This window comes from Megalobrama amblycephala, linkage group LG19 (genome assembly GCF_018812025.1).
Source record: "Megalobrama amblycephala isolate DHTTF-2021 linkage group LG19, ASM1881202v1, whole genome shotgun sequence".
NCBI classification, from domain to species: domain Eukaryota; kingdom Metazoa; phylum Chordata; class Actinopteri; order Cypriniformes; family Xenocyprididae; genus Megalobrama; species Megalobrama amblycephala.
Window position 1 is genome coordinate 12,462,799 of NC_063062.1, and position 26,594 is coordinate 12,489,392.

General features: G+C 38.4%; 1 protein-coding gene across 8 annotated transcripts; it reads left to right on the plus strand.

Annotated features, from left to right (window-relative positions):
• Positions 1 to 18,459: 18,459 nt before the first annotated feature.
• Positions 18,460 to 25,911, plus strand: skor1b (SKI family transcriptional corepressor 1b). 8 transcript variants are annotated; one of them, XM_048169359.1, is made up of 9 exons: positions 18,463 to 19,335; positions 20,207 to 21,956; positions 22,486 to 22,573; positions 22,670 to 22,780; positions 22,861 to 22,935; positions 23,182 to 23,256; positions 24,549 to 24,623; positions 24,951 to 25,016; positions 25,272 to 25,413. In XM_048169359.1, exons 2-8 carry the CDS (start codon positions 20,217 to 20,219, stop codon positions 24,992 to 24,994), a joined length of 2,208 nt encoding a protein of 735 aa, XP_048025316.1. In that variant the 5' UTR covers positions 18,463 to 19,335; positions 20,207 to 20,216; the 3' UTR covers positions 24,995 to 25,016; positions 25,272 to 25,413. The 8 variants fall into 8 exon arrangements, 5 of the variants coding, with proteins under 5 accessions (XP_048025312.1, XP_048025316.1, XP_048025317.1 ...); XM_048169360.1 differs by having other exon boundaries at positions 25,275 to 25,413; XR_007181715.1 differs by lacking the exon at positions 25,272 to 25,413 and having other exon boundaries at positions 18,460 to 19,335; positions 24,553 to 24,623.
• The last annotated feature ends 683 nt before the right edge of the window (positions 25,912 to 26,594 follow it).

Genomic DNA, 26,594 nt, shown 5'->3' on the forward strand with positions numbered 1-26,594 from the left:
TGCCTGTCTCATGTTGCCTTGATACTCCATTTGAGCATGATCATTGGACATGCAAATGATTGTTTGTTGTGAATTTAAAAAGGAGTTGTTCAATCCTAAAAAAAAAAAAAAACTTGCCAGGACTTGTTACTTTTTGTTTGTGTTGAGAAAGAAAGCTGTGTTCTCATCAATCATTGCCATTCTGAAGTAAATGGATAGAGCTAAAATCAATTTTTAAAGTAAAATATACAACATACACTTTGGCACGCTCCCAAATATGCTAATTCCCATTTATGGTTTCATGTCAACTTCAAATTAAATGAGATTTTAATTGAAAATGAGAATTTTTGTGTGGGGCCTCTCTGGAAAAGTGTGGCATGGGAGCGACGCTGAGTTTTTTTTGTTTTTTTTTTCAGCCTGAGAAGAACGTCGTCGTAAGAGAGAAATCAGAAAAACAACATTTGCGAACGGTTTGAGCGTATATGTGTGTTTCTTCAACCCTGCAATTCTCCAACAACCTAAGGGCTAGTGAAAGTGCAGTGTGAAATTAACGTTCTTTTCCGTATTCCCCCTCCAAATCAAGGCGCGGGCTATTAACATTTGTGTATTTTCATTATGGAAATGGTGTTAACACATGCCCACAGATTGCCACTAGCGATGCAATAATTTCCTCCCTGTGATCATAATGTGTCCGAATGAGTCGTTTTGATTATGACATGCTAATTACATATTGCCTCTCATCTTTTCTCTGCTTTTTTTTTTTCTTCAGCTTTTCAATGCACTCCATCCAGGGATCTTTAATAGTGAGCTTTTATGAGTTTGAAGGAAAGGGGAGAGAGAGAGAGAAAAAAATATATCATCATGCCCCATGTTCCTGTCGGCAGTGTGAGACCCACGCTTCACTGGCTCCCTTTAAACTTCCCAAATTGCATTTCACAATGAAGAAATACCCAAGCCCTTAACTGCCTGTATTAGATTAGACACCATTAGACGTAATAGAACATTTCTACCCCTCTGATATTTTCATAAGAGTTTGATGCGTTTGATTAATCTGGGCACATTTTATTGCATTAATGATTTTTCCTTGCTGTTCCACTGTAAAGACATCATATGTAGGCTAATGCTGTTTTCTGCCCCCGCTCTCCCTCCTCTTCTCTCTCTCTCTCTCTCTCCCTGCCTCTGTAGCCTGTTCAAGTCTGCGCGTTTATTGCAATGCATTGCTGATGAGGTGAGTCGCCGTCTTATGTGCTTTCACTCCTAAAGTCATTGGTAATGGAGTGGAAAGCTTATATTTTGTTTCCTAATGAAGCACGGTGGAGTTGCAGGCAGAGCGACTCCATCTCGCTCAGTAACACCAGACTCAACTGCCCCCAGCCATCCTGCTCTGAGCTTGAACCGGACAGGCCAGGCAGAACCGCACAGCCGGCCTAAAGAGAAGGGGAGCTCGGCGGGCAGTACGCAGCATGTTACCCGGAGGGTTATGGCGAGGCACTTTCAGACAAGACAAAACGTGCAGACAAATAGTAAGAAGGTAGAATCTTTCATTTGTGGCTACACTAACAGCTGATTTTATGAATTGGTCATTACATGCAGCTGTAATAGGACCAATATAGATCCTACAATTTGCAAGTATTTAATGCAAGTGTGACTGGTCTGTTGTCTGCATGTGTGTTTTGTGCGTTGTGTAGTTAGACACAGGACAGCAGGCCGCAAACCAGTTACTCTTGGTGCTGTGACCCGGATTTGAGTCAAACTTAGAGCGGGCGATTCAAACAGGAGGGGTTACGTTGGTGCCGTGACCCGGATGGTGAGTGTAACAGGCGTAGGCTAGTAAGAGCTGTGTGTGTAAAACCTCACTTCCCTGAACTCAAGAGGCACTCTAACGACTGATGCTAGAGACTGCGGTCTTTAGCCTCCTTGTTAGAGCGCCTGACTCCCGTGCCAGCGGACCCGGGTTCGAGTCCCTCCTTTGAACATAAGCTGAGTCATTCTCTTTTATGTTGTGTATTTTTTGCAGGTTTTTCAAGGATCTCACACATCTTGTCTAACTGAATTGGTTAGCTTTTTCCATATGACATGAAGTTGAAATACCATAGAGTTTCACAAGGAAGTGTTTTCACCTTCCTTAAAAAGTTAATTCTACTTTATTACATGGTTAGTTGTATTTTATTATTTGCATTTATCATTGTTTTTTTCCAACAGGCCTGCGACCCGCTTTCTTGGGTTGACCCCTCAGTTGCCTTAAAGCTTGGTTTACAGCTCATAAGTCATCTCCATAACAAATAATTCTCAGTTATGAGCCAAAAACAGCTTTTACTCAGCGACATTTCATGCAGTACAACACTTACAGAAAAGACAGTCCGTGGCCTGCCCTGAGACGATAATATTTTTGCAATGCACATAATTTTGCTAGGTGAGAGGAAAAAGATACAGCATTTGAACATTATTACTCTCATATGCCCTGAGTGTCTAAGAGAAGAGTTATTCTGAGTTATTCTGAGCCCAGCTTCAAGAGCAAGGTCATTTTTAAAACACAATCTTTCTGACATTAACTAGGTCACCGTTCACTCGTGTTTCTCTCTCTCTCTTTCTCTCTCTCTCTCTCACTGACTTTCTCCTAAACTAACTTCATGCCACAGCTGATAATTAAACACACTCAATTATCCCAAATTTAATGGGATTTCGGCACCAGTGTTGTATTTAAAAGGTAATGAATAATATTTTAATTGCATACAGTAACTGTGTGAGCCAAGTGTGGTTTTCCGTCACCACGTGTAATTATTAAGTTAAATCCATCTCTTATCATGTAGCTCTTGTTGAACATGAAACATTTCTACTCTAAACTATTAGTTTAGAGTTTTAGAGTGTCTCTATTCTTTAAGTTTTATAATGTCTCAGTGATTTGTATGTCGCCCTATTGCTTTAATGACAGCAGCACTGAAGCTGCATGATTTTCACAAGTTTGTGACAAATCTGATGATCTTGATCTCCAGTATGATTTGAGAATAATCCAAAGAGCATCTTGTGCTTCAATAAGAGCAAGATCATCTGACCTTCTGTACAAAGATGTCAAATGATCAATGTCGCTAATTAGAAATAGCGCAGAATTTGAATATCTCATTGTATATCATAATAATTCCTCATTTTAAATGTTTCAAAATCCTATTAGGCTTTGAATCCCAGATTTTTATTTTGGTCTCAGAAGTTTAGACCCCACTGCATGTGTGTTTAAGATTACACGCAGGGCCATAGCTGGGGTATCCGGGGCCCCGGTGCAAGTTGTTGCTGTGGGATCCTGTTCTGGGGCCCCTGGTTACGCGACACACACACAACAGCGAAGTTGTCCTTTGCTTTATAGAAGTGTGTAATTAATAATTAAGTAGCTGCACTTGTAATGGGTTGACCTCTCTGACCTGTTCATTACTCAGACGGCAAAGGCATCATTCAAAATCAGTCGCTGCGCTGCCGCCCCTCTCTTTCCCCCTTGGCTAGAGAACACCTATTTCAGCATCTATATTCAGCTGACCAGCGGCCTAATATGGGTCTGGACTGAATTAAAACTCTCAGTTCCACTGAGGACGAAAAGCCTCTAAATCCCACTGAACAGCTTCCTGTCATAATCCTGTTCAGCTTTTACTCTCTGGCACGAAGACGGGGGAAAAAAAGAGACAAAAGAGAAAAATATTAGCCTGGTCGTGTGAGGTGAGAGTCACACGGAATGGTTTCACTCTAAATGATATTACTTAAGGAGATAATGTTAATCAATTCTTGAATATTTTGTTAAGTTTGTAAAAATGCATTTGTACAGTATGAAAAATGGAGATTCATCTGAGATTTGTTGAAGATTGGATTTAACAGTGTTATCAAATTATTTATAGTATTTGGTAGCGATATATTGTGCATCCCTTATTCATTCTTGTTGGGACTACATAAATTATTTTTGTTGACATTAACAAAGTATTATAGAAACTGGACAAGGGGTTTCCATTTCTCAGCATATTTTGCATTGGACTGGATGGAGAGAGAAATTATTTTATGTATTTTTGAGCAAGATGAGAAAATTGAGAACTTTTTAGTGTTTAATATTTGGATTTCATTTGAGTTACTGTGACAGAACATTTTGGGATTTGCAAAAAAAAAAAAAAAAAAAAAAAAAAGGATTTTTCCCCCCAGTACAAATATCTAAACATTTCTAAATCAAGTATTTTCTTGAGAAGAAAAATGACATAAGATATTAAGTCTTGTTTTAAGAAAAATCTTGTTTTCCCTTCGAATTAAATTTATTCTTACCTCATTGGCAGATATTTTTCCTTGTTTTATAAACTATATATAAACTCACTCAATTTTTATGCATTTTTTCAGAAAACAAGACTTAATATCTTAAGTCATTTTGCTTCTCAAGTAAATGTATCTTGATTTAAGAATGTTTAGATAATTGTACTGAAAAAAAATGCCAAGTAAGAAAATCATTGCTACCACTTTATTTTACAGTGTCCTTGTTACATGTAATTACTACTATAAATTATAATTACATGCAACTAAACCAAAACCTAATCCTAAACCTATAGTAAGTACATGTAGTTAATTAATATTACAGTACTTAACATGGACACCTTAAAATAAAGTGTAACCAACTATTTGAGTAGTTCAGTGTAAATGTGAAGAAATGAGATGTGTGAAACGACTGTCCACAATCAAATTATGTTCAGCCAAAAACTTTTTAAAAATGTTGTAGGTCTGGCATCGGTCACTGCGTTTATCCACTCCTCCTTCTGTTTGTGATGACACAGACAAAAAATAATGAGGAAACATTACAAGTATCTTGCATTTAACCATCTTTACAGTAATTACCACTTAGCCTCTTTGCTTTAAATCCAATTGAACCGCTGTAGTAATATGTATTTACTAGTCACATTCTGTGGGAGGGATAAGCTGTTATGTGTGTAGCATTTAGTAATGATGAGCATTAGTGTCCTCCAAAAGAGCTTTCATCCCTCTCTCTCTTTCTCTCTGCTACATGAAAGGCTGCTGCCATTATGAATACATGCATGTCTGCTGGCCAGATTGCCTGGCTCAGTAGATGGAGCTCACGCAAGGCTGCCTAGCCTGCGGTGCTGCAGTTAGGAGGGGATGCAGGACTCTGGATAATGATACATTGCTCATCTGAGCAGCCACAGCTTTTCCACCCCCTCTCACCTTAAAAAAAAAAGAAAGAGGAGAAGCGTTGTGAGTTAATTTAAATGGCCGAATGCATTATGGCAGGTTACTGGGGCTGAAGCAAAGCAGCCAAGAGGTGTTTCTGTGAGCTTCAATTAGATTGCGCATGTGAGGGTTGATAGCTTGCACTTATTGCCCCTGTGTTGTTGTGATTGTTGCTATGTTCACAGCAACTCCGGGACTGTTTTTCGTATGTAACATGAATGAGATTGATGTCACGGGTGAATTCTCACTGTATATGCTACAGTTCAATTGAACAGCTCTCTCTGCCATGATTGTAATTTGCTTTGAATTGGAAGGTGAGTTGTTTACTCTTGGCGACCTCAGATCAGATATTTTCTTTTAATTCGTAACAGTGGTGGGGAAAGTTACTTTTAAAAGTAATGAGTTACAATATTGCATTACTCCTTGAAAAAGTAACTAATTGTGTTACTTAGTTACTTTTTATGGAATGTAATGTGTTACGTTACTTTTGTGTCTCACCTGGGCTGGGCTTGCTTGTTTGTTTTTTAATAACAAAAATAGTTATATTTTTGTCAAATGTAAAGGCCCTTTCACACCAAAAGTGCAAATGCAAAAGGAAATTCAAATTCACGACAATACAGTAGAGGGCGCAACTCAACTAAACCTTTCAGCTGTGCTGCCATTCTTGATTGCAAAAGAATAAGACACAGAAGAAGAAAGTTCTCTTACTTCAGTAATAAATTTAAAAAAAAACACAAATATGATGTTTATCTGAAGTCATTTTTACTTGTTTGAATTGGATCATCAAAGGTCAGCAGTAAAGACATTGGTTAATAAAGCGAGATTAAGTACATAAAGTATATTTGATCACATTATTGCGACATGACATTAGTGTGTCATTTTCAAAATGCTTTGAATTCGGCCTCTTATTTTTACCCAATTTGCTTCAAACTTCTACAGAATAATGTCAACACACGACAGATGTAAACCTGTGAAAGGTTTCTTGATATCTTAAAAACTGTTGCCATGGCAATGCATCAAATTTTGGCATTTTTCAGGTGTTTCTGGGGCTCTTAGAATGCTTCAAATTGCATGAATCTCGACACACACATCAGAGTGGTCAGCCAGTAGACATTGGCAAAGCCTTAGAAATGGGCGGGGAGGAGGGTCTCTGTAGCACCACCTTTTGACACAAGTTGGCGGGTTAGTCTTACCTACAGTCACCAAACTCGGTACATATATTGCAGGGTGGCGTAATTCTGAGTTGCATTTCCCTGCTTTTATTCATTTTAAGGAATACTGAATCTGTTTTTGTGCAAGTGAGATGAGTAAATACATGTTCACATTTAGTCTAGAACTACAATAACCGCACAACACCTCTGCACTTACTCCCAATTTCTCTCAACATGGGGACAGGAGAGGTGTCAGTCAGTACATGGGAAAACAAAGTAACTTGTGTTACTTATTTGAAAAAGTAACTCAGATATTTGTTGTAAATTTGAAAGTGATGTGTAACTTTACTAGTTACTTAAAAGTCATCTGATTATGTAACTTGCATTACTTGTAATGCGTTATCCCCAACACTGATTATTAGCAGCATGTTCATGGAGGCCTGTGTGCATTGCCTCACATAGACATGTTTTTGAAACTTTATTTTCAGATATATTAACATGTTGATGAAAATGACGTGCAAGGAAATGGATGTTAATTATTAAATTCTGGGGCCATATTACAGAAACATCCTTGGTCTAATGTTATCTGTTTGGTAACCATGGTGATTTCAGTTAGAACTTGGAAGATCTTAACTTAAATGGATAGGTCACTCAAAAATTCCAATTCTATCATTTACTCATTCCAAACCAACCAAACCTCTTTATTTCTTCTGACGACATTGGACCTAGTTGATTTTTCACATTGTATTGACTTTTTTTTTTTTTCAACATATCTTCCTTTGTGTTCCACAAAAGTCATACAGGTATGTAACAACATGGCGTAAAGTCATTAGTGTCAGTAAATGATTTCCAATTTTGGATGAACTATCCCTTTGGACCATATTAAAGAAACATCCTCTAGTGATTTTTGTTTGGGAGTTGATCTTGCTTTGTCTTGGAATGGTTCTTCTTTGGTGGAGGAAATATAATTAAAATAGCTGATAATATTTTGTCTAAAATTGAAGTTGTTTGATATTAAGTTTTGATGTTCACTACAGCAGCGCTCATACTTATGTAGTACTGCTTACTTACTGAGGATATACCTTCTAAACACAGAATATTCCTGATGGAGTCAGTCTGGTCTGTCTTCTGTTCTCTGTAGTAGCACACTTTATATCCATTGTCAGCAAGTAACAAAGGGGGTTCAGGTGCTGGAAAAAAAACATTATGTAGACTGTGATTATAACCCAGAAGGGACATAATGGTTTCTGACTACTCTAAGCTCTTAATCAAGGGCAAATCTAAATACTGGCATTATTGGTTTCTGTTACTCACCTGTTAAGAGATGAATATTGCTCAACTGAATGTGGAATGAGAAGAGAATTAAGACTGAAAGTATGGTTTAAAAAAGATTGGTGTAAATATTATTTATTTATTACTAGAACTTGGACATCAAGGGAATGTGAGACACCAAAGAAGGTCATTGTGTGCATGTGTAACATCTGCTGTTTGTAGACCGCTGGCCTTATTTACACAAACTGGTTGCCTTAAGCATGACATTGGCCTGGTCATTAGAGGACCAATACCCATCTCTCCATAGCTATTTATAGTGTAGCCCTCACATGCATAATTAATCAAATGCTAACAGGATATACCCTAAAATCTCATCCTCTCTCTTCTTCATCATATCACTTTACCCTTTTATCAGGGCAAGTGATAAAAAGATTCAAGATCCATACATGCTACTGTCAGCATTTTGTGATTCATGAACAATTAGTATGAACTGTTTTTGTACTGATTACACTAAATAATGGCTAAGCACATATGGACCACTGTTAGTGGACAAAAATACCATTTACAAACCCCCCATGTCATTCCAAGCCTGTGTTACTTTCTTTTCTTTTGTTTTTTGAGAATCACAAAAGAAAACAATTGAAAAATGTCTGTTTTTGTCCATACAATGAAAATCAATGAGGTCTGATGTTGCTTATATACTTTCATTGTTTGCACAAAAAGTTAAAACATTCCTCAAAATCTCTTCTTTTGTGTTCCTAAAAAGATAGACAGTCAAACACGTCTGGGATTAAATTAATGTGAGTAAATGATGATGGTATTTTAATTTATGGGTGAACTATCCCTTTAATATGAGTTAGAAAACTCTGACTTTTTATTCGCCACTGAAACTTGCACACTTTCTCACATTTCCAACCTGTTAGAGATGTCAAGCAGATGGTCACACCTAGATCGCTCAAGCTGTTTGCACTTGATACCTCTGAGAGTATTGAATTCAGCACTTTGGACATTGGCCCCCTAAAGAGCCCCAAATATACACACATCTTCAATCCCACCTCTTTTAGCAGAACTTTTACTATTCTAATAGGAGTTAATTCACTGCTACTCCTATGGAGAAAGATGATGAGGATGGAGATCAGATCAAGGCTCTCGGTGAAGATAGCCGATGGCATCACCCCACACAGTTGCTCCTTTCTGCATACATATAACCCCTCTAGAGCCTTTCCATCTGTATGGAAATGTAGCCTCCACAGCTGGAATCCAGCAAAGCACTGTCCTTTTACTAATAGTTATTATCTCTGTGGACTATCCCTCTGATAGACCTTGCAAAACAAGCAAGTCGCATCTTTATGTTAATGCCCTGCTATAGTATACCAGCGCCTCAGGCGGCTCACGGGCCCAGGCGCCGGATTTCATTACTATAATTCCCATTATCGCAGGCTGAGGCTCGTTCTGTGATTGGCACTATTGGCTAACACGCTGAGGTGATGGAACTGCCTTTCTGAGGTGATGCTCTTTTTGGGATATAATAAGCATTTTCCGCGGGCTGCAAAAATCGTTCGAAATGAGGTCAGGTGGTACTTTCTCACCTCTTTAACTTCTACACTCTACACTCTTAAAAATAAAGGTTCTGTTTTGGCATCTATGGTTTAATGAAGAATCTTTAACATCCATGGTACATTTCCATTGCACAAAAGGTTCTTTATAGTGAAAAAAGGTTCTTCAGATTATTAAAGGGATAGTTCACCCAAAAAATTGTTAACAAAAAATTCTGTCATTAATGACTCACCCTCATGACGTTCCAAACCCATACGACTTTTGCTCATCTTCGGAACACAAATGAAAATCTGAGAGCTTTCTGTCCCTCCATTGACCGCTATGCAACTGACACTTTGATGCTTCATAAAGTTCATAAAGAGATCGTAAAACTAATCCATATGAATTGAGCAGTTTAGTTAAAATTTTCTTAAGAGACATGATCGCTTTATATGATGAACAGATTAAATTTAGGCTTTTATTCAGATATAAACATTCATCAACGTACATCAGATACGATAAACAGAAGCTCAAGCATGTTTGCTTGATGTGCGAGAACCAATGAGGTTCATTCTTGTGTGTTACGCAGCACGTTTGAGCTCCTCCAAGAACCAATGAGGTTCATTCTTGTGTGTTACGCAGCACGTTTGAGCTTCCGCAAGAACCAATGAGGTTCATTCTTTTGTGTTACGCAGCACGTTTGAGCTACCGCAAGAACCAATGAGGTTCATTCTTTTGTGTTACGCAGCACGTTTGAGCTCCTCCAAGAACCAATGAGGTTCATTCTTGTGTGTTATGCAGCACGTTTGAGCTCCTCCAAGAACCAATGAGGTTCATTCTTTTGTGTTACGCAGCACGTTTGAGCTCCTCCAAGAACCAATGAGGTTCATTCTCGTGTGTTACGCAGCACGTTTGAGCTACCGCAAGAACCAATGAGGTTCATTCTTTTGTGTTACGCAGCACGTTTGAGCTACCGCAAGAACCAATGAGGTTCATTCTCGTGTGTTACGCAGCACGTTTGAGCTACCGCAAGAACCAATGAGGTTCATTCTTTTGTGTTACGCAGCACGTTTGAGCTACCGCAAGAACCAATGAGGTTCATTCTTTTGTGTTACGCAGCACGTTTGAGCTCCTCCAAGAACCAATGAGCTTCATTCTTGCGTGTTACGCAGCACGTTTGAGCTCCTGCAAGAACCAATGAGGTTCATTCTCGTTTTACGCAGCACGTTTGAGCTTCCGCAAGAACCAATGAGGTTCATTCTTGTGTGTTACGCAGCACGTTTGAGCTCCTGCAAGAACCAATGAGGTTCTTTCTCGTCTTACGCAGCACGTTTGAGCTTCCGCAAGAACCAATGAGGTTCTTTCTCGTCTTACGCAGCATGTTTGAGCTTCCGCAAGAACCAATGAGGTTCATTCTCGTCTTACGCAGCACGTTTGAGCTCCTGCAAGAACCAATGAGGTTCATTCTCGTTTTACGCAGCACGTTTGAGCTTCCGCAAGAACCAATGAGGTTCATTCTTGTGTGTTAAGCAGCACGTTTGAGCTCCTCCAAGAACCAATGAGGTTCATTCTTTTGTGTTACGCAGCACGTTTGAGCTCCTCCAAGAACCAATGAGGTTCATTCTCGTGTGTTACGCAGCACATTTTGAGCTACCGCAAGAACCAATGAGGTTCATTCTTTTGTGTTACGCAGCACGTTTGAGCTCCTCCAAGAACCAATGAGGTTCATTCTTGTGTATTATGCAGCACGTTTGAGCTACCGCAAGAACCAATGAGGTTCATTCTCGTGTGTTACGCAGCACGTTTGAGCTACCGCAAGAACCAATGAGGTTCATTCTCGTGTGTTACGCAGCACATTTTGAGCTACCGCAAGAACCAATGAGGTTCATTCTTTTGTGTTACGCAGCACGTTTGAGCTCCTCCAAGAACCAATGAGGTTCATTCTTGTGTATTATGCAGCACGTTTGAGCTACCGCAAGAACCAATGAGGTTCATTCTTTTGTGTTACGCAGCACGTTTGAGCTACCGCAAGAACCAATGAGGTTCATTCTTTTGTGTTACGCAGCACGTTTGAGCTCCTCCAAGAACCAATGAGGTTCATTCTTGCGTGTTACGCAGCACGTTTGAGCTCCTGCAAGAACCAATGAGGTTCATTCTCGTTTTACGCAGCACGTTTGAGCTTCCGCAAGAACCAATGAGGTTCATTCTTGTGTGTTACGCAGCACGTTTGAGCTTCCGCAAGAACCAATGAGGTTCTTTCTCGTCTTACGCAGCATGTTTGAGCTTCCGCAAGAACCAATGAGGTTCATTCTCGTCTTACGCAGCACGTTTGAGCTCCTCCAAGAACCAATGAGGTTCATTCTTTTGTGTTACGCAGCACGTTTGAGCTCCTCCAAGAACCAATGAGGTTCATTCTTGTGTATTATGCAGCACGTTTGAGCTACCGCAAGAACCAATGAGGTTCATTCTCGTGTGTTACGCAGCACATTTTGAGCTACCGCAAGAACCAATGAGGTTCATTCTTTTGTGTTACGCAGCACGTTTGAGCTCCTCCAAGAACCAATGAGGTTCATTCTTGTGTATTATGCAGCACGTTTGAGCTACCGCAAGAACCAATGAGGTTCATTCTTTTGTGTTACGCAGCACGTTTGAGCTACCGCAAGAACCAATGAGGTTCATTCTTTTGTGTTACGCAGCACGTTTGAGCTCCTCCAAGAACCAATGAGGTTCATTCTTGCGTGTTACGCAGCACGTTTGAGCTCCTGCAAGAACCAATGAGGTTCATTCTCGTTTTACGCAGCACGTTTGAGCTTCCGCAAGAACCAATGAGGTTCATTCTTGTGTGTTACGCAGCACGTTTGAGCTTCCGCAAGAACCAATGAGGTTCTTTCTCGTCTTACGCAGCATGTTTGAGCTTCCGCAAGAACCAATGAGGTTCATTCTCGTCTTACGCAGCACGTTTGAGCTCCTGCAAGAACCAATGAGGTTCATTCTTGTTTTACGCAGCACGTTTGAGCTTCCGCAAGAACCAATGAGGTTCATTCTTGTGTGTTACGCAGCACGTTTGAGCTCCTGCAAGAACCAATGAGGTTCATTCTCGTTTTATGCAGCACGTTTGAGCTTCCGCAAGAACCAATGAGGTTCATTCTTGTGTGTTACGCAGCACGTTTGAGCTCCTGCAAGAACCAATGAGGTTCATTCTCGTTTTACGCAGCACGTTTGAGCTTCCGCAAGAACCAATGAGGTTCATTCTTGTGTGTTACGCAGCACGTTTGAGCTCCTGCAAGAACCAATGAGGTTCATTCTCGTCTTACGCAGCATGTTTGAGCTTCTGCAAGAACCAATGAGGTTCATTCTCATCTTACGCAGCACGTTTGAGCTTCCGCAAGAGGTTTGTTCTCAAGCGTCAACCAGGTTCGGTTGAGCTTCTGTTTATGTTTGCTGATCAATGTTTATATGTGAATAAAAGCCTAAATTTAGTCTGTTCATCATAAAAAGCGATCGAATCTTTTCAGAAAATTTGGACTAAACCACTCAATTCATATGGATTAGTTTTACGATCTCTTTGTGAACTTTTTGAAGCGTAAAAGTGGTAGTTGCGTAGCTGTCAATGGAGAGATAGAAAGCTCTCAGATTTCATCAAAAAGATCTTTATTTGTGTTCCAAAGATGAACGAAAGTCTTACGGGTTTAAATTGTTAAATTGTTTCTCACGCTAAGAAAAACATAGTTCCTATAGTCTTTTCTTCCCTATTGTGACATATATCTGAGTTAAACGGCTTCTCAAACAAGAAGAAATATAGGGCGGGACTTGATTTTGTCCACCGGGCAGGAATTGATTGGATGTTTGTGGTTTGCTATTGCTGTGATCTCATGTAAGTGACAGGTTGTCCCGCCCTTGCACTGGTAAACACCATAAGAAAAGAGAAGAGAATACATGGGCAAATTAAATAATAATGTGCACAAATAAACCATTTATAATAAACACTGCAATATTCAATATTCCTCAAGAACTGTTCCCCGAAAGGTTCTTTGGAGAACCCAGAATGCATCTTCTACAGCATTGCTGTGAAACCCCTTTTTTTGAAACCTTTATTTTTTTAAGAGTGTAGCTGTTGTAAAACGCTTCTTTTAAGTATAAAAGAGCTTTGTCAGTCAATCTGGACTCTATACGTTAGCGTGTGTGTGGCGAAAGCGTGCTGTGCGCATGTTTGTGATTTGAAGAATGATTGACAGCTGTGGTTGTGTGTGAAAGGGTTCCCCCTTCCTCAGGATGCCCTCACTGTCACACTGCCTTTTAGCACCTTTGTTCCCATCTTCTCTCCTGAGAACAGGTCTCCGCAGTGACAGATGAGGCCCAGTTTGTGACAAAAGGGTTCTTGTGCTCTTGGCTGTCGTGAACAGACTCAGACACGCATACGCACGTCGCAGATAACCTCTATAATGCCTTCCACTTCTATACGGGATATAAATTCAAAAATCAATTCAAATCTGGTGAGATAAATGCGTGTTATAAACGCATTTTACAATATGACACAAGTGTGTTTCAAACACTCGGCCCTCCCACAGCAAGATAAAGTGATGTGCTTTATAGCAAGCAGCAGATGTAAGACAGAGTGGTGTTATTTGCAGCAGGTGTGTGTTTGAGAGCTGCTGAGGAAGGTTTCTAAGGAAGAAGATGAGCATCAGGTAAGGACTGGAGTGATGTCTTGTTTACACATTAGCAGGTTGAAGGAACTCCTGCTTTTACTCTCAATACTCTCTCTCCACCACACTCCAGAGATTTCCCTAACATCCCTGTCTGCTGCTGTTTCTTTCAAGCGTGACACTCATACACACATGGCCGAAGCTCCTTTGGTCTCCCGTTTGACCTTGACAGACTGTATGGCTTTTGAAGGGCTGGTGTAAATCTACACTTGGAGAAGGTACTCCACAGCACAATTAGTTAAAAAGAGACATTATTCCCAAAATAATAGAGCCAGTGCTGTGGAACTGAAATTGGCCATGGCCGGCAGTCTGGGAGCTCTGAGCTGCATTTTACTTTCTTGGGAATAAAACTATTAGTATGTAAATCTGTAAAGTCCCCATTATTATACTGACCCTTTTAGCTACCACTCTCATTCTGCCAATCTACTCTCTCCTATTTCCCCACTTATCACCGCTTGTGCCTTTCATCGAGTCCATGTCATATCATAATTCATACAGCCCCGTAATGCATTATGCAATGCACATAAACAGCTGCATAGCTATTCTTCCTCTCTGTAATATATGAGTATGGATAGTCTTATGTAAATCTACGTGCCTCTCTCTTTCAGACACGCACGCACACACAAACATGCTTTTCTCTGCCGCGCACAGACACGCTGCATCTCCCAACACCATCTAATGAGGTGATGACCAACCACTTGTTATAATTGCTTCAGACTCCTTTTAATTTTCAAGCTTATTAATCATATGTAGAGTTATTTAAAAATGCATAAATTAATCTTGGATTAAAAAGCCGATCAAAGCCTCAAAACAATTAAAGAGTAAGGTGAGATTTCCCTAGGGCTGGCAGTTTTATTTTAATGGAGTGTTCAGGTGATTATCACAGTTTGATGTGCAGGCTGTGATTAATGTAGGAACACTTAAATGAGTTTTTCTTTCCTTCAGTCTTGTAAAGGTAAGCATGATCCACATAATGACCCTCCTGATTCATCTCTTAATAACATTCTCTTTTTCTTGCTGTCATTGTGTAATAATAGAGGCTGTTTTTTTGAGCTTGTAAAAAAAATGTTGGTTTAACTTAAAAAAGTAAGTTACCTGGTTACCTTAATTTTAAGTTCATTGAAATTAAAAAATTTAGTTAATACAATGAAGGCGATTGGTTTAATCAACAGAAACTCAAAATATTATGTTATCTAAACCACATTAATTATTGAAGTTGATTTGAGAAAAGAAAAAATGTTAACAAATAATGAAAAAAAAAAAAAAATTCCTTAAAAATGTTTCTATCCAGAAAGCTTTTAAACATCTCTTATGTCACAAAAATTAGTCTGATTTAATGTTCATAAATCAACATGTTTGCCTTACTTTTAAGAATGACACCACTCAATTCTTCGTTTAGACTACTATTTTGTTTATTTCTGTTTTGATACTGTCAATGATAGACCAACCCAATTAGTGAAGCAAGTAGATACTATTAACCTTGCTGTTTTTTTTTTTTTTTTTTTAGTCTCTGCAATTTAAAATCTTCTAGTGGAGTCTAAGCACAGTGACCCTGTGTCAAGGGAACCAAGAGTGACAAGTTCGTTTTAAAAGCCTTGTTTGTTTTGTACCTAATTTTCTGAGTTGACAAGTAAAATTACCGTAGCTGCCAGTCACAATTGGGCAGCCTCACTACATCATCAGATGACCCTACCCTGACCCTTATAGACACAGTGGAGGACAGAGACCAAGCAGCATATATAGAATTATTTTTGTGTGCACATATGTTCCATTCATTTTCTTGAACTTGTGTACATTGTGAGAATTACCTAACCCCGTGCCTAAACCTACCCAGGCTATTATCCACCTCCTAAAATATATGAATTGGTCATGAGATAGTGTTGGAATTACTCAGTTAAGTGACATTCAGGAGAGCCAACCTTTTGTTAGCGATTTTTTTAGGCGCAACTAAGGCCTACGTTTTTTGATTGTCAATATTTTTAGAATATATAGGTATTAGTCGTAGGCCTATATATTTGTGATATTTGTGCAAATAATGACAGCAGCCTATTTATTTTTTGTCGATATAGCCTTCCGATAGAGACGGCGATTAGCGTTTTTTGTTAGGCCTACATGTAAACAAACGGAAAGGCGACTTGTGAGCGCTAGCTACATTTACCTAGCTAGCAGATTAATAATTTCTGTGGTTACTGAAATGTTGAAACACATATACATAGCATATTTGTAAATTTAATATCTACTTTTACATGCAACTTATAAATATATTAAATAATTAATAAATAAATAATTAACCCTGACTGACTGCTTCGCCATTCACAGGCACACAGCCTTTTCATTCTCTCATTTGTAGTGCAGCTGTTGCGCCTTTCCTCGTTTGTATTGTGCAGTCTGTGCTGCACAGCCTTCACTTTTCAGTCCACCTGGGTTGACACAGCGTGCCAGTCCTCATACACAACTATTACCGGGGCGCCTTTATCAATGTCCAGTAATTAAAATGTCACCATTTAATTTTCTGGCCACACAGATCCTTTTGGAGCAATCCGCTCTTAATAAAGGATCTAATCGAAATGCTATTTCGAAGTGAAACAAAAAGGCGTTGAAACGCGGTCCAAGTGTGGCGATCGATAAAGGAGAAGAGGATTGATTTGTCCTTAAAATTAAATTTATTGGGGTCATGGTTTTATGCTGATAGCTTGTAGAAATAATGTTTACTCTCAAACTCCTTTCTGAGGCGAATTTTATTTAATGTTCATATTTATTTGTTTAGGAATGTAACTTTTAAAGAAAGTTTTATTTTGTCCACTTTTATTTCAAAGGCCATTAACTTGTCCAAACGAGCTGTCTAACTGGAATGAATAGGGGTCACTGGAAACTCCCAGCCGCTTTATAACAACACAACACGCTTGCTCCTTGTTCTTGTTCTAATCTGTCGATATACCAGCACGTGCAATCCAATAGTAATTAAGCTTGAAATATTGCGTTTGGCTTTTTCGGGATTTTTACTTCTTTCTTTTTTTCAACATTAACCTACTCCGATATTTTGAGAAAAGAAAATATAAATTTGAACATTTCAATTTCTAATATTTTTAGATTCATATTTAGCCTAAGGGTAATTAATTAGGCCTATTTGACTTTTATGAATTCATGCGTAATTGATATTCTTCATGCCTAATTTAGGCAAATCTTAGCTATTTTGGAGGGACTCGAAATTGCGTGTTTATTTTAATAATGCTCGCCTAGCCTATCTGTCGTTGAATCTGACATCAACTTTTATATTGAAATGTATAGAGAAACTATAATAAAGTATCTCTTTTCCATTAACCGCTTAAAATCTGGTTGATGACATTTAATAACCTATCAAGAACTTCTCAGTTATTTTCTATTTGAAATCATTGCCTAATAATAATTATTGTTATTAATTTAGTCATATAGTCATTATTATTGTTGTTGATTTATTTTATTTGATTGTTATTAACTTACTTGCAGTTAACATTGGTTTTTATTTCATTATCAGTAGGTCTATAACAAGATATTAGCCTTACATATTAAGCGTTCTTTGTTCTAGAATGGGGTCTCTAATTTCTTAAGGATCAACAAAGGGGCTAAATTAAATATCGTGTGAGGTGTCGGATTCCCGTACCTGCCCTGAATTTAACCATGATGGGTGAGTAAAAGAAATAATGGATAACAATATGGCATTCAGCTTGGTCCCTGAATAATTTAAAAGAAGTGAATAATTACAGTCCAAAATGGTAATTATTGTTGGCGAGAAAGAAAGTCTCTTGCCTGTGAAAGTCAATAGCACTGGGCTGGGTCGCATTACTCCAAACTCCCTCCCCAGGACCTCCCTCCGCTATCAATATTGCAGAAAGCGCTCGTTTTCACATCACAAGCATTCTAGAGAGACTATCATGAACAGTTAAACTTAGCGAGGTTAAAAACAGAGATAAAATTCACTCTTCACTTTAATCATGGAATGCACTCTGGTATCGCTTTAAAAGCATTACAAATAAGATGGTGGTTTCATTTGATTTAGCTAGTTCTTGACAGTAATTTGTAGCCGAAATGTAAGAGTTTATTAGGTTATTTTATTGTGATAATATTTCATAAGCAGTAATTTGTGCATCTCATTCTCCTTTTAAGATGGAATCCACTTGATTTTGCGTTAATCTGAAATATTTAATGCAGACACGGCTTTTAAACTGGGTTTAAAGCGTAACGTTGTGAATTACGCTTTGTCTTCATAAGAATGATTGCTCCTAAAAGTTAAACTAACCCGTGGGAACTTAAACATATGCGGGCAACAGCACACCCCTAACCCACACCGATCCAAATAGCCCCCGGAGACAATCATTGCTTAGCCTATATAAGTCCCCCGGCACCATGCACTTTCAATAACAGTATAGTTTATTTTTAAACAGACACTGAATATAGATGAAAAGCCTCGAGGCCATTTCCCCTTTTCGTTTTTGTTTATGCACTCTTTTAATATGCCTTTTTTTTCTTGATTCCCATAACACGTTCCATTTCATAACAAAATAAATTGTGAATTATGCACAAAATAAATTATTTCTTTTATCTAGATCTTCTTTTGTGTGTGTGTGTGTGATCTCGCCATAGTGTGACGGTGGTTTTTAATTGACTAGTTGTGAATCCTTAACATCGTAAGCGTTTCTGAGCCTAGATCTTTTCTGCCTTTTTGTTTTGTAAACATTAGGTTTAATCCAAGGGACTTATTTTTTTAGGTTTTGGTGCGACCTAACAAGCGACATCAATAATATTCACCGTAGAGAAATCTGAGAAAACCTTTTATTTCATTAAAAACTTACAACAACAACAACAACAACACGTTTTCTCAGAACGCACCGTAGTAATTCCCACGAAAACTGGTATTTCACATTAAACAAACTTTTTCGTAGCCTACATACAGCATTAATACGACTACTACTAGGGTTGACTAATCTAAAGTATTCCTAAATGCCACGCGCGCCCCCGCACACACTGGCAGACAAGCAATCACTTTCATGTGTTAAAAGATCACGTGGTGAACTTTAAACGTCTCCAGGCCTCAATGACAGCACTGACTGTCGTCCCCATTGGTCCCGAAGGCAAATAGTTAATGTAAATATGCTGGCGCTAAGTGGGAGTGCCTCGCCATTAGTTTAGCTGTCACTTGAGCGCTGTCGAATGTCTTCAGTGGTTGTGTCGTTGAGGTCCGCACTAGCATGTGGTCACCCTCCGCGCGCACCTCAACAGTAGTCGCGGGAGAGCCGAGTACGATGCAAGTCCACGCGCTCTAATAGGCCTGAAAGAAAACCGCTAAACAAACGCTCGTGGACATTTTATATCAGATCGGCGGGATTCCAAGGCGTCTGATTACCAGAACGCGCTATAGAGGACAGCGCATTTATCCAGAGGATTCGAAAACGCATTTTCGAATACGCATTTTCCTCCACATATAAAAGGCTCTTCGCGTTCTTCTGAAAAAGGTGAGATCATTTGTCCATGTCTGCAATGTAAATTGTTTTTTTTACACTGTTCAGAAGCTAAAATAACCGCAAAGAACTGCGCTGTATGTATCTTTATCCACAATTTTATCCAAATAATAGGCTACTCTAAGTAAACTGTATGCGTAGCCTAATAAAACATAGGCTTTAAATATGTAAAATCTATTCAAATAGATAGACATCAAATCAAATAGCTATATTTGTCCATTTGTAAAAAGAAAAAACGCATTTTTAAGTTTAACTGAAATTGAAAACAAGGAGCTTGTCTTAATTATAGTTCACTTGGTTTTAACAACAGATCCGATAGCCTATACGTAAAGCTCATCTTTTAGTAATTACAATTAAAGTGGCTTAAAGCTTCTTACACCTTTATGCTCTTTGGCAAGGCTCAAGGAATCATTTCCTTCTGCTCTTTCCTTTATAATCACTGGTGTTGACACTGCATTTGTTTGCATTTTTCAAAACGGTCTTTTGTACTGCACACAAAAAGTATTGTAAACAAACGTATAAATACATTAAAAATGGGCTAAAACGAAGAAAGTCCGGAATTTCGATGCAATAAAAAGCACGTCGAAGTTAATATCATTAAGACGATAATCTCGGTGTCTCTACAAATATCTTTAGACAGATAAATTCTTTCAATGTGGATTAATTAAACCTGGCGGCCATTTCATGAATTTTCAGCATGTAGGCTAACGTTCTTTATTCATTATTATTTTTATTAGGCTATTGCTATTATTTTATTATCGCTATAACATTCTGTGTGAAATAATACATTGTTGTTATTGTTTTTTCCGTTTCTAATTCAGTATAATAGTGTCCTGAAAAATATTCTTTGTGTCCCTCTTCGCAGATTTCCAGGAATGGAATCTATCCCAAATCAGCTGCCGGCTGGAAGAGACTCCAGCTGTTCGCCGAACTCCAAACAAGACTTGCAGCCTTACTCTGGCCCAACACTCAAGCCGAACCAAGTCAGTGAGACCTCTTTATACGGAATACCGATCGTTTCACTAGTCATAGACGGTCAAGAGAGACTTTGCCTAGCTCAAATATCCAACACACTTCTGAAGAACTACAGCTATAACGAAATCCACAACCGGCGCGTGGCCCTGGGCATCACCTGTGTGCAGTGCACTCCGGTCCAGCTGGAGATTCTCAGGCGCGCGGGGGCTATGCCCATTTCCTCGAGACGTTGCGGGATGATTACAAAGAGAGAGGCCGAGAGGCTCTGCAAGTCGTTCCTGGGCGCCCACAGCCCGCCGAAATTACCAGAAAATTTCGCTTTTGACGTGTCGCACGAATGCGCGTGGGGCAGCCGGGGCAATTTCATCCCAGCCAGATACAACAGCTCGAGAGCGAAGTGCATTAAGTGTTCGTTCTGCAACATGTATTTCTCTCCAAACAAGTTCATATTTCACTCTCATCGCACGCCGGAGTCCAAATACACGCAACCCGACGCAGCAAACTTCAACTCGTGGAGAAGACACTTAAAACTGAGCGACAAAAACTCACCAGATGATGTGGCCCATGCCTGGGAAGATGTCAAAGCCATGTTTAACGGCGGCAGCCGCAAGAGGACGCTGCCAATCGGTGGGTCTGAAAGTTCGTCCTCGCTTAGTACGCAACGACCGGGAGGTCAAACCCAGGGGGAACCGTCTGAGGTGCCTCACAAAACTCTCAGATGTGAGGATGACAGGGGGAACGTGACCATGCCGAGCAGCATCCGCAGTTACCCCGTGATTCCGGTGCCCAGTAAGAGTTTTGGGATGTTACAGAAAATTCCACCACCGCTCTTTCCACATCCATACGGTTTCCCGGCTTTTGGATTGTGTCAAAAGAAGGATGACGGTGTGGTGATGGGAGAGCCAAACAAGACAAATCTGTCAGGTGTGTTCTGGCCGAGCGCTAAGGACAGTGCTTATCCCTCATTTCCGATGTTTTGGCCTACGACAGGCAGCTTGGCCATGCCAACATACCACCATGCCCAACCTAAACCTCCTTCTGACGTGTTATGCACCAGACATAGTGAACTAGACGCGTCAGAGCAAAGTGACCGAAGCACGAGCACCCCTAAAGACAGTTTACTTGATAATGAACGGTGTTCCAGCACTCAGTCGACACGGAACGAAGAGGATAAATCTGGGGACGAGAGCAGGTCTATAGAAGGAATGCCAGCCACCACCGCCAGAAAAATAAGCTACATATCCGCATTCAGACCGGTTGTTAAAGATGTTGAGAGCATCGCGAAACTATACGGCAACAGGGGTCCGTATTCTGCTCCTCGGTCCGGCTATTTGTCACCAGATTTCTTGAGTGAAAGTTCTAGTTATAGGTCAGTGTCTCCGGACGTGGACAGCGTGGACGATCCGGATGTGGACGTGGAGTCGCATAAGGCGCACGAGGATGAGGAGTCTCTGCAGCTGTCTGTGGATGACCGGCGGAGTCCACAGAGTTTGGCCGTAGCGCAGAGTGACGGGGTTAAAGGTCAAGACCAAGAGAATAGCCAGATCCACACCATGAGTGAGCTACACACGACAAATTCAAGTGAAACGCGGTCGTCTGATTTGGAGAGTCACGACAATAAACACACGACGCGATTTGAGGTGAGTACGGGACCGCGCATTGGATAATTCCTGTGATTTTTTTAAAATTCAATTTCTCTCAATATTTTTAAAAAGAAAAATAGGCTAGACATTATAACCTAATATTTTTAAGATATAAATAGGCTATCTGCATTAAATTGGCAGTCATATATTAAAAATAAATCAGAATTAATACGAATGCTATGTTTTCTTTTTCTCTTCAACTATAAGTAAATCTTTACGATTTATTTTTAAAGTGTATTTTCATTTTAATCTAATTTACATTATTCGGGTAATTAATTATTGTTAATGTAATACAGTTTGTGAATGAGGTGAACGCATCCAGATTGTGGAGAAAATTGTCGCGATGCTTTTAAAGCTTAATAATTAATTCAGGTAATTTGTTGTGAGTGGATATGGCTCTTCATAATCTTAGTTCATTAAAAATGTAATTATATCAAAATAACAATGTTCCACTCGAATTCTGTTCATCACATTCACACAGAAAATGTGAAAGTGGATAATTGCGAATAATTGCTCAATTTTACAGGTCTATGCGCGGGAAAGAGACGAGCACGTGCATCAAATGAGCACATCTTATTTTGGTTCAACGACGACGTACCAGCGCGAAACGAGTGGTAGGCCTGTTTTCATTCATGTGGATTTTTATTTTTTATTTTTTTAAAACAAAAAGTTATTAACATACCGCGTTTGTAACATAAATATGCTTATAGTTAAAGACGTGCATGAAGAAGAACCTTCGTCTACAGTGGAGGAGATGGAACCCAAAACTCAACAGGATCAAACCAGCGTCAACGAGGAGCGCCTGAAGGAACCAAATGATGGTGCGTACCGTTTACTGGACCTCCTGATATTCAGCACTAGTCTGTTGGTTTTCTTCATGCTGTATTTGTTGTTTGTGCAGATGAGGAAGCAATGCGCCATGACACTGGCAGCAGGGGCTCCTTGATTGGGAAAAACATAGAGAACATGGCCAAAGGTAACTAAACAAAACAATACATGACTGGACATTACCATTTGTCAACATATTTAGCAGAACTGATGAGAAAATGGAGATCATGAGGAGATTTACGGCACAAAATAGAACCTTAATTTGTTGTTACTGGAAATTATGGTTTCCATGATAGAGCGTGGAATGGCATGGTAATAAAACTGCTGATTATTTTGAAATTTAAAGTCATTTTGAAACATTTGAATAAGCTGTTTCTTTTATATATTTTAACAGAGGAATTGCAGAAACAACTTGTGGAACAAGTGGAGCTTAGAAAAAAGTTGGAGCGTGAATTCCAGAATCTAAAAGGTAGGTTGTTCTATGTTAGTTTCCTTTCTTATGTATTCTTTGCACTTTCCTAAACATATACAAGGCTATCAAAAACTAATTCTCTACATTTACATTTATGTTAATGTTCTTAACAGATTAGTTGTTTTATTTATTGATTGATTATCACTAAGACAAATTTCTAGGCAAATATACTTGGCAATAAAGCTCATTCTGATTCTGATTTTACCTGTAAAATAAGCTACAATTAGCTACAATATAAGTAATTCTAAATTGAAATGTGATATTGGTAACATTTTACATTTGTTAACATTAATTAACAATGAAAGATACTTATAAAGCATTATTAATCTTAGTTAATGGGACATTTAAATTTCATTTTAATATATTATTACAATCAAAAGTATTTGTTTATGTTATTTAATGGACCTGAGTTAGTGTGAAATAACAATGGACAGTTGTATTTTTTTAATTAACTAACATTAACAACGATTAATAAATACTGTAATACATGTCCTGCTCATTGTTAGTTAATGCATTAACTAATTGTAACCTTATTGTTGTGTTAGCGTGATATTTAAGAACCGAAACTTTGCAAACAATAAAATGCAGTTTGAATAGAATTCATTTTTAACAACTATGGATACAAATGCAAATTACCTTTAAAATGCTGATTAATAGTTGGCCATTTAAAATTAAATAGCTATAATAAAAAAACACAGTTAAAGAATCATTTTGTCAAGTGTAAACAAGAGGGAGTCTTTCAAGAGATGCAACAAAGAGTCCAATAACTTCGGCTCAGTATAGCTGAAGAGTTCTGCATAACATTGGCACGTGAATCCAAATTCATGACAGTGAAAAGATTTTGCAGACAGTTTATTTGAATGTAATGCTGGGGATTAATTCTTGCTGTTGGATCACTTTTCATCAGCACAAACTGAGCATATTTTAAAAATTGAGAATGAATGTTACAGAAACCACTGAAATACTGCAACAGAAACAAAATACTTGATATAGTTTGATATAGGGAAAATAGACAACTGATTTGTACAACGATCCATTCAAATAAATGTTATTACCCCAAAAGATGTCATGACTGTGCACAATTTTAAAACATACTTTTTTAAAGAAATAAAATACATAAAACAGCTTCACATATAAATATATACACATATAAATCACATATAAAAGCAGGGTAAATCAGTCAAATGAGAGAATTAATTAAGGGTCAAAACATTTTTGTAAAGCACTATAGTTTTTTATATTGTTTATATGTATTTTGATATTTAATTTATGTCACATTTTCTTCTTAGACAGTTTTCAAGACCAAATGAAAAGGGAGCTTTCATACAGAGAGGAAATGGTGCAGCAACTCCAGATTGTTCGAGGTAAGCGTTCGACTTCACACGACAGCTTGTGTACTGTATTTAATGAAACGACAACACACTAAACTCTTTCCATCAGAACTACTCACCACCTTCTGTGGTCCTTTTTGGAGTTCACATGAGTTTGTTGAGTTTTATATGTTACTAATCAGTAGGTTTATGCAGTTTTTCATTGCGTAAGGGCGTTACATAGACAGGGATCCTATGGTTTTTGTCAGCTTCTGAAGTGCGTACACTTGGATGCCAGAAAAGCCCATGCACAAACCTGAACCAGTTTAGATGAGAGGGGAAAAATCCACACCTGAGATATCCTTTGTCTCTCCTGCGCAGACACTTTGTGCAGCGAGTTGGACCATGAGAGAAAAACACGATAAACTATTCAGCAAAAGTTAAAAGGTAACTGATTCTGGCAAGCAATATTAGCATTGAAAAGACTAAAGGATGTATCCTAGGAAGGCACAGTGTGACCTTGAATATTTTTGATAACTCATGTTCATATGTAGACGGTTAGGATTTCAAATTCAGATTTGAGCCGTACTGCAGTGTATTATATCAGTTATTGTCCTTGAACACATTTCCTCTCTGTACACACACACATACATAATCGTATGCCTGCTTTTGTTTTAAATGATCCATTCACTTTTTTCCCAGAAGCTCACGACGCACTACACCATTTCTCGTGTAAGATGCTGACTCCCCGTCACTGCACTGGGACCTGCACCTTCAAGTCTCCTCTTCTACCACCTTGATGGACACCTATTCAAGACATACATGTTCTTTAGAAATACTGCTGTGTCAAATCAAACTTTACTTTTTTCCTCTGCAAAACACTGTCAACCTTTAGACCTGGAATAAGCAAGTGTGTACTGTAGTATTTTAGCTCTTACACTGTAATGAAGTCATTTTCATTTGCAAAGGAGTGTTTTCAGAGTCACTGTATGTACTGTATAATTTATATAAAGTTCTAGAAAATTGCATTATAAAAAAATTGACATCCCACTTAAACATATCGTCATCAGCTGTAGAAATCACTGGTAATAAGTGGCTATGTGCAATGCATATATTTGTTATGTATACTGTGCTACATTTTTTTCTCTCTCTCTTTTTTTTAGTGATAGGTTAGGACATTTTGTTAAATTAGATGCAACAGTAATTAATGTTTTTGTATATATTATTTATTCCAAGTCCATGTCAGTTGTTTATTCTCATCTGCATATTTGTATATTATTGATGTAAAGCACTTTAAATTGGCAGCCCTATACTGAAATGTGGATTAAATGATCTTGTTTGAGTCCGTCTTTATTTAATCTCTCTTTATTTCCATAACAATGAACTACATTTGCATATGTGTAACTCCCGAAGAACAACATAACATTGCTATCAAGATCTTAGATTGAATATTCTTGCATATTCACATGAATATGACTGTACAACTATGACAGTTTTGATTTTCATTGTAGAAATCCAAAAGGTTTGGTAATTCAGGGTGTTGATGAAATTAATACAACCACTTACATAATCATCTATATGCTTTTCTGAATTTCTATAATTTACTACATGTTTTGTACAAGCTGTATTCATATTTAAGGGGTGGTTTAAAATTTTAAGATTATTCAACTTGGTTTTTTGAGTCATCACAACAAAAATTGCTAAATTTTGAGTTGTGATAACTAATTGCAACTATAATTTTTACAGTGTTGCTGATGTTTACATTCATGCATTTGGCAGACGCTTTTATTCAAAGAAACTAACATTGTATTTGAGGAGCATATAGGCTATATATAGAAGAAATAGTTTTTAGTTCTCATAATTTTATGTTTTTTGTTTAAAACTCTTATAAACAGCATGACACGTTGTGAGTGCATCTGTGTCTCCTAAAGGCCAGCTATGGGTGATGAAGGTCAATGACGCACCACATTTGAATTTTTGGCATTTGTAACTTAATAACTCTATTAGTTTCTATTTCTACATTTT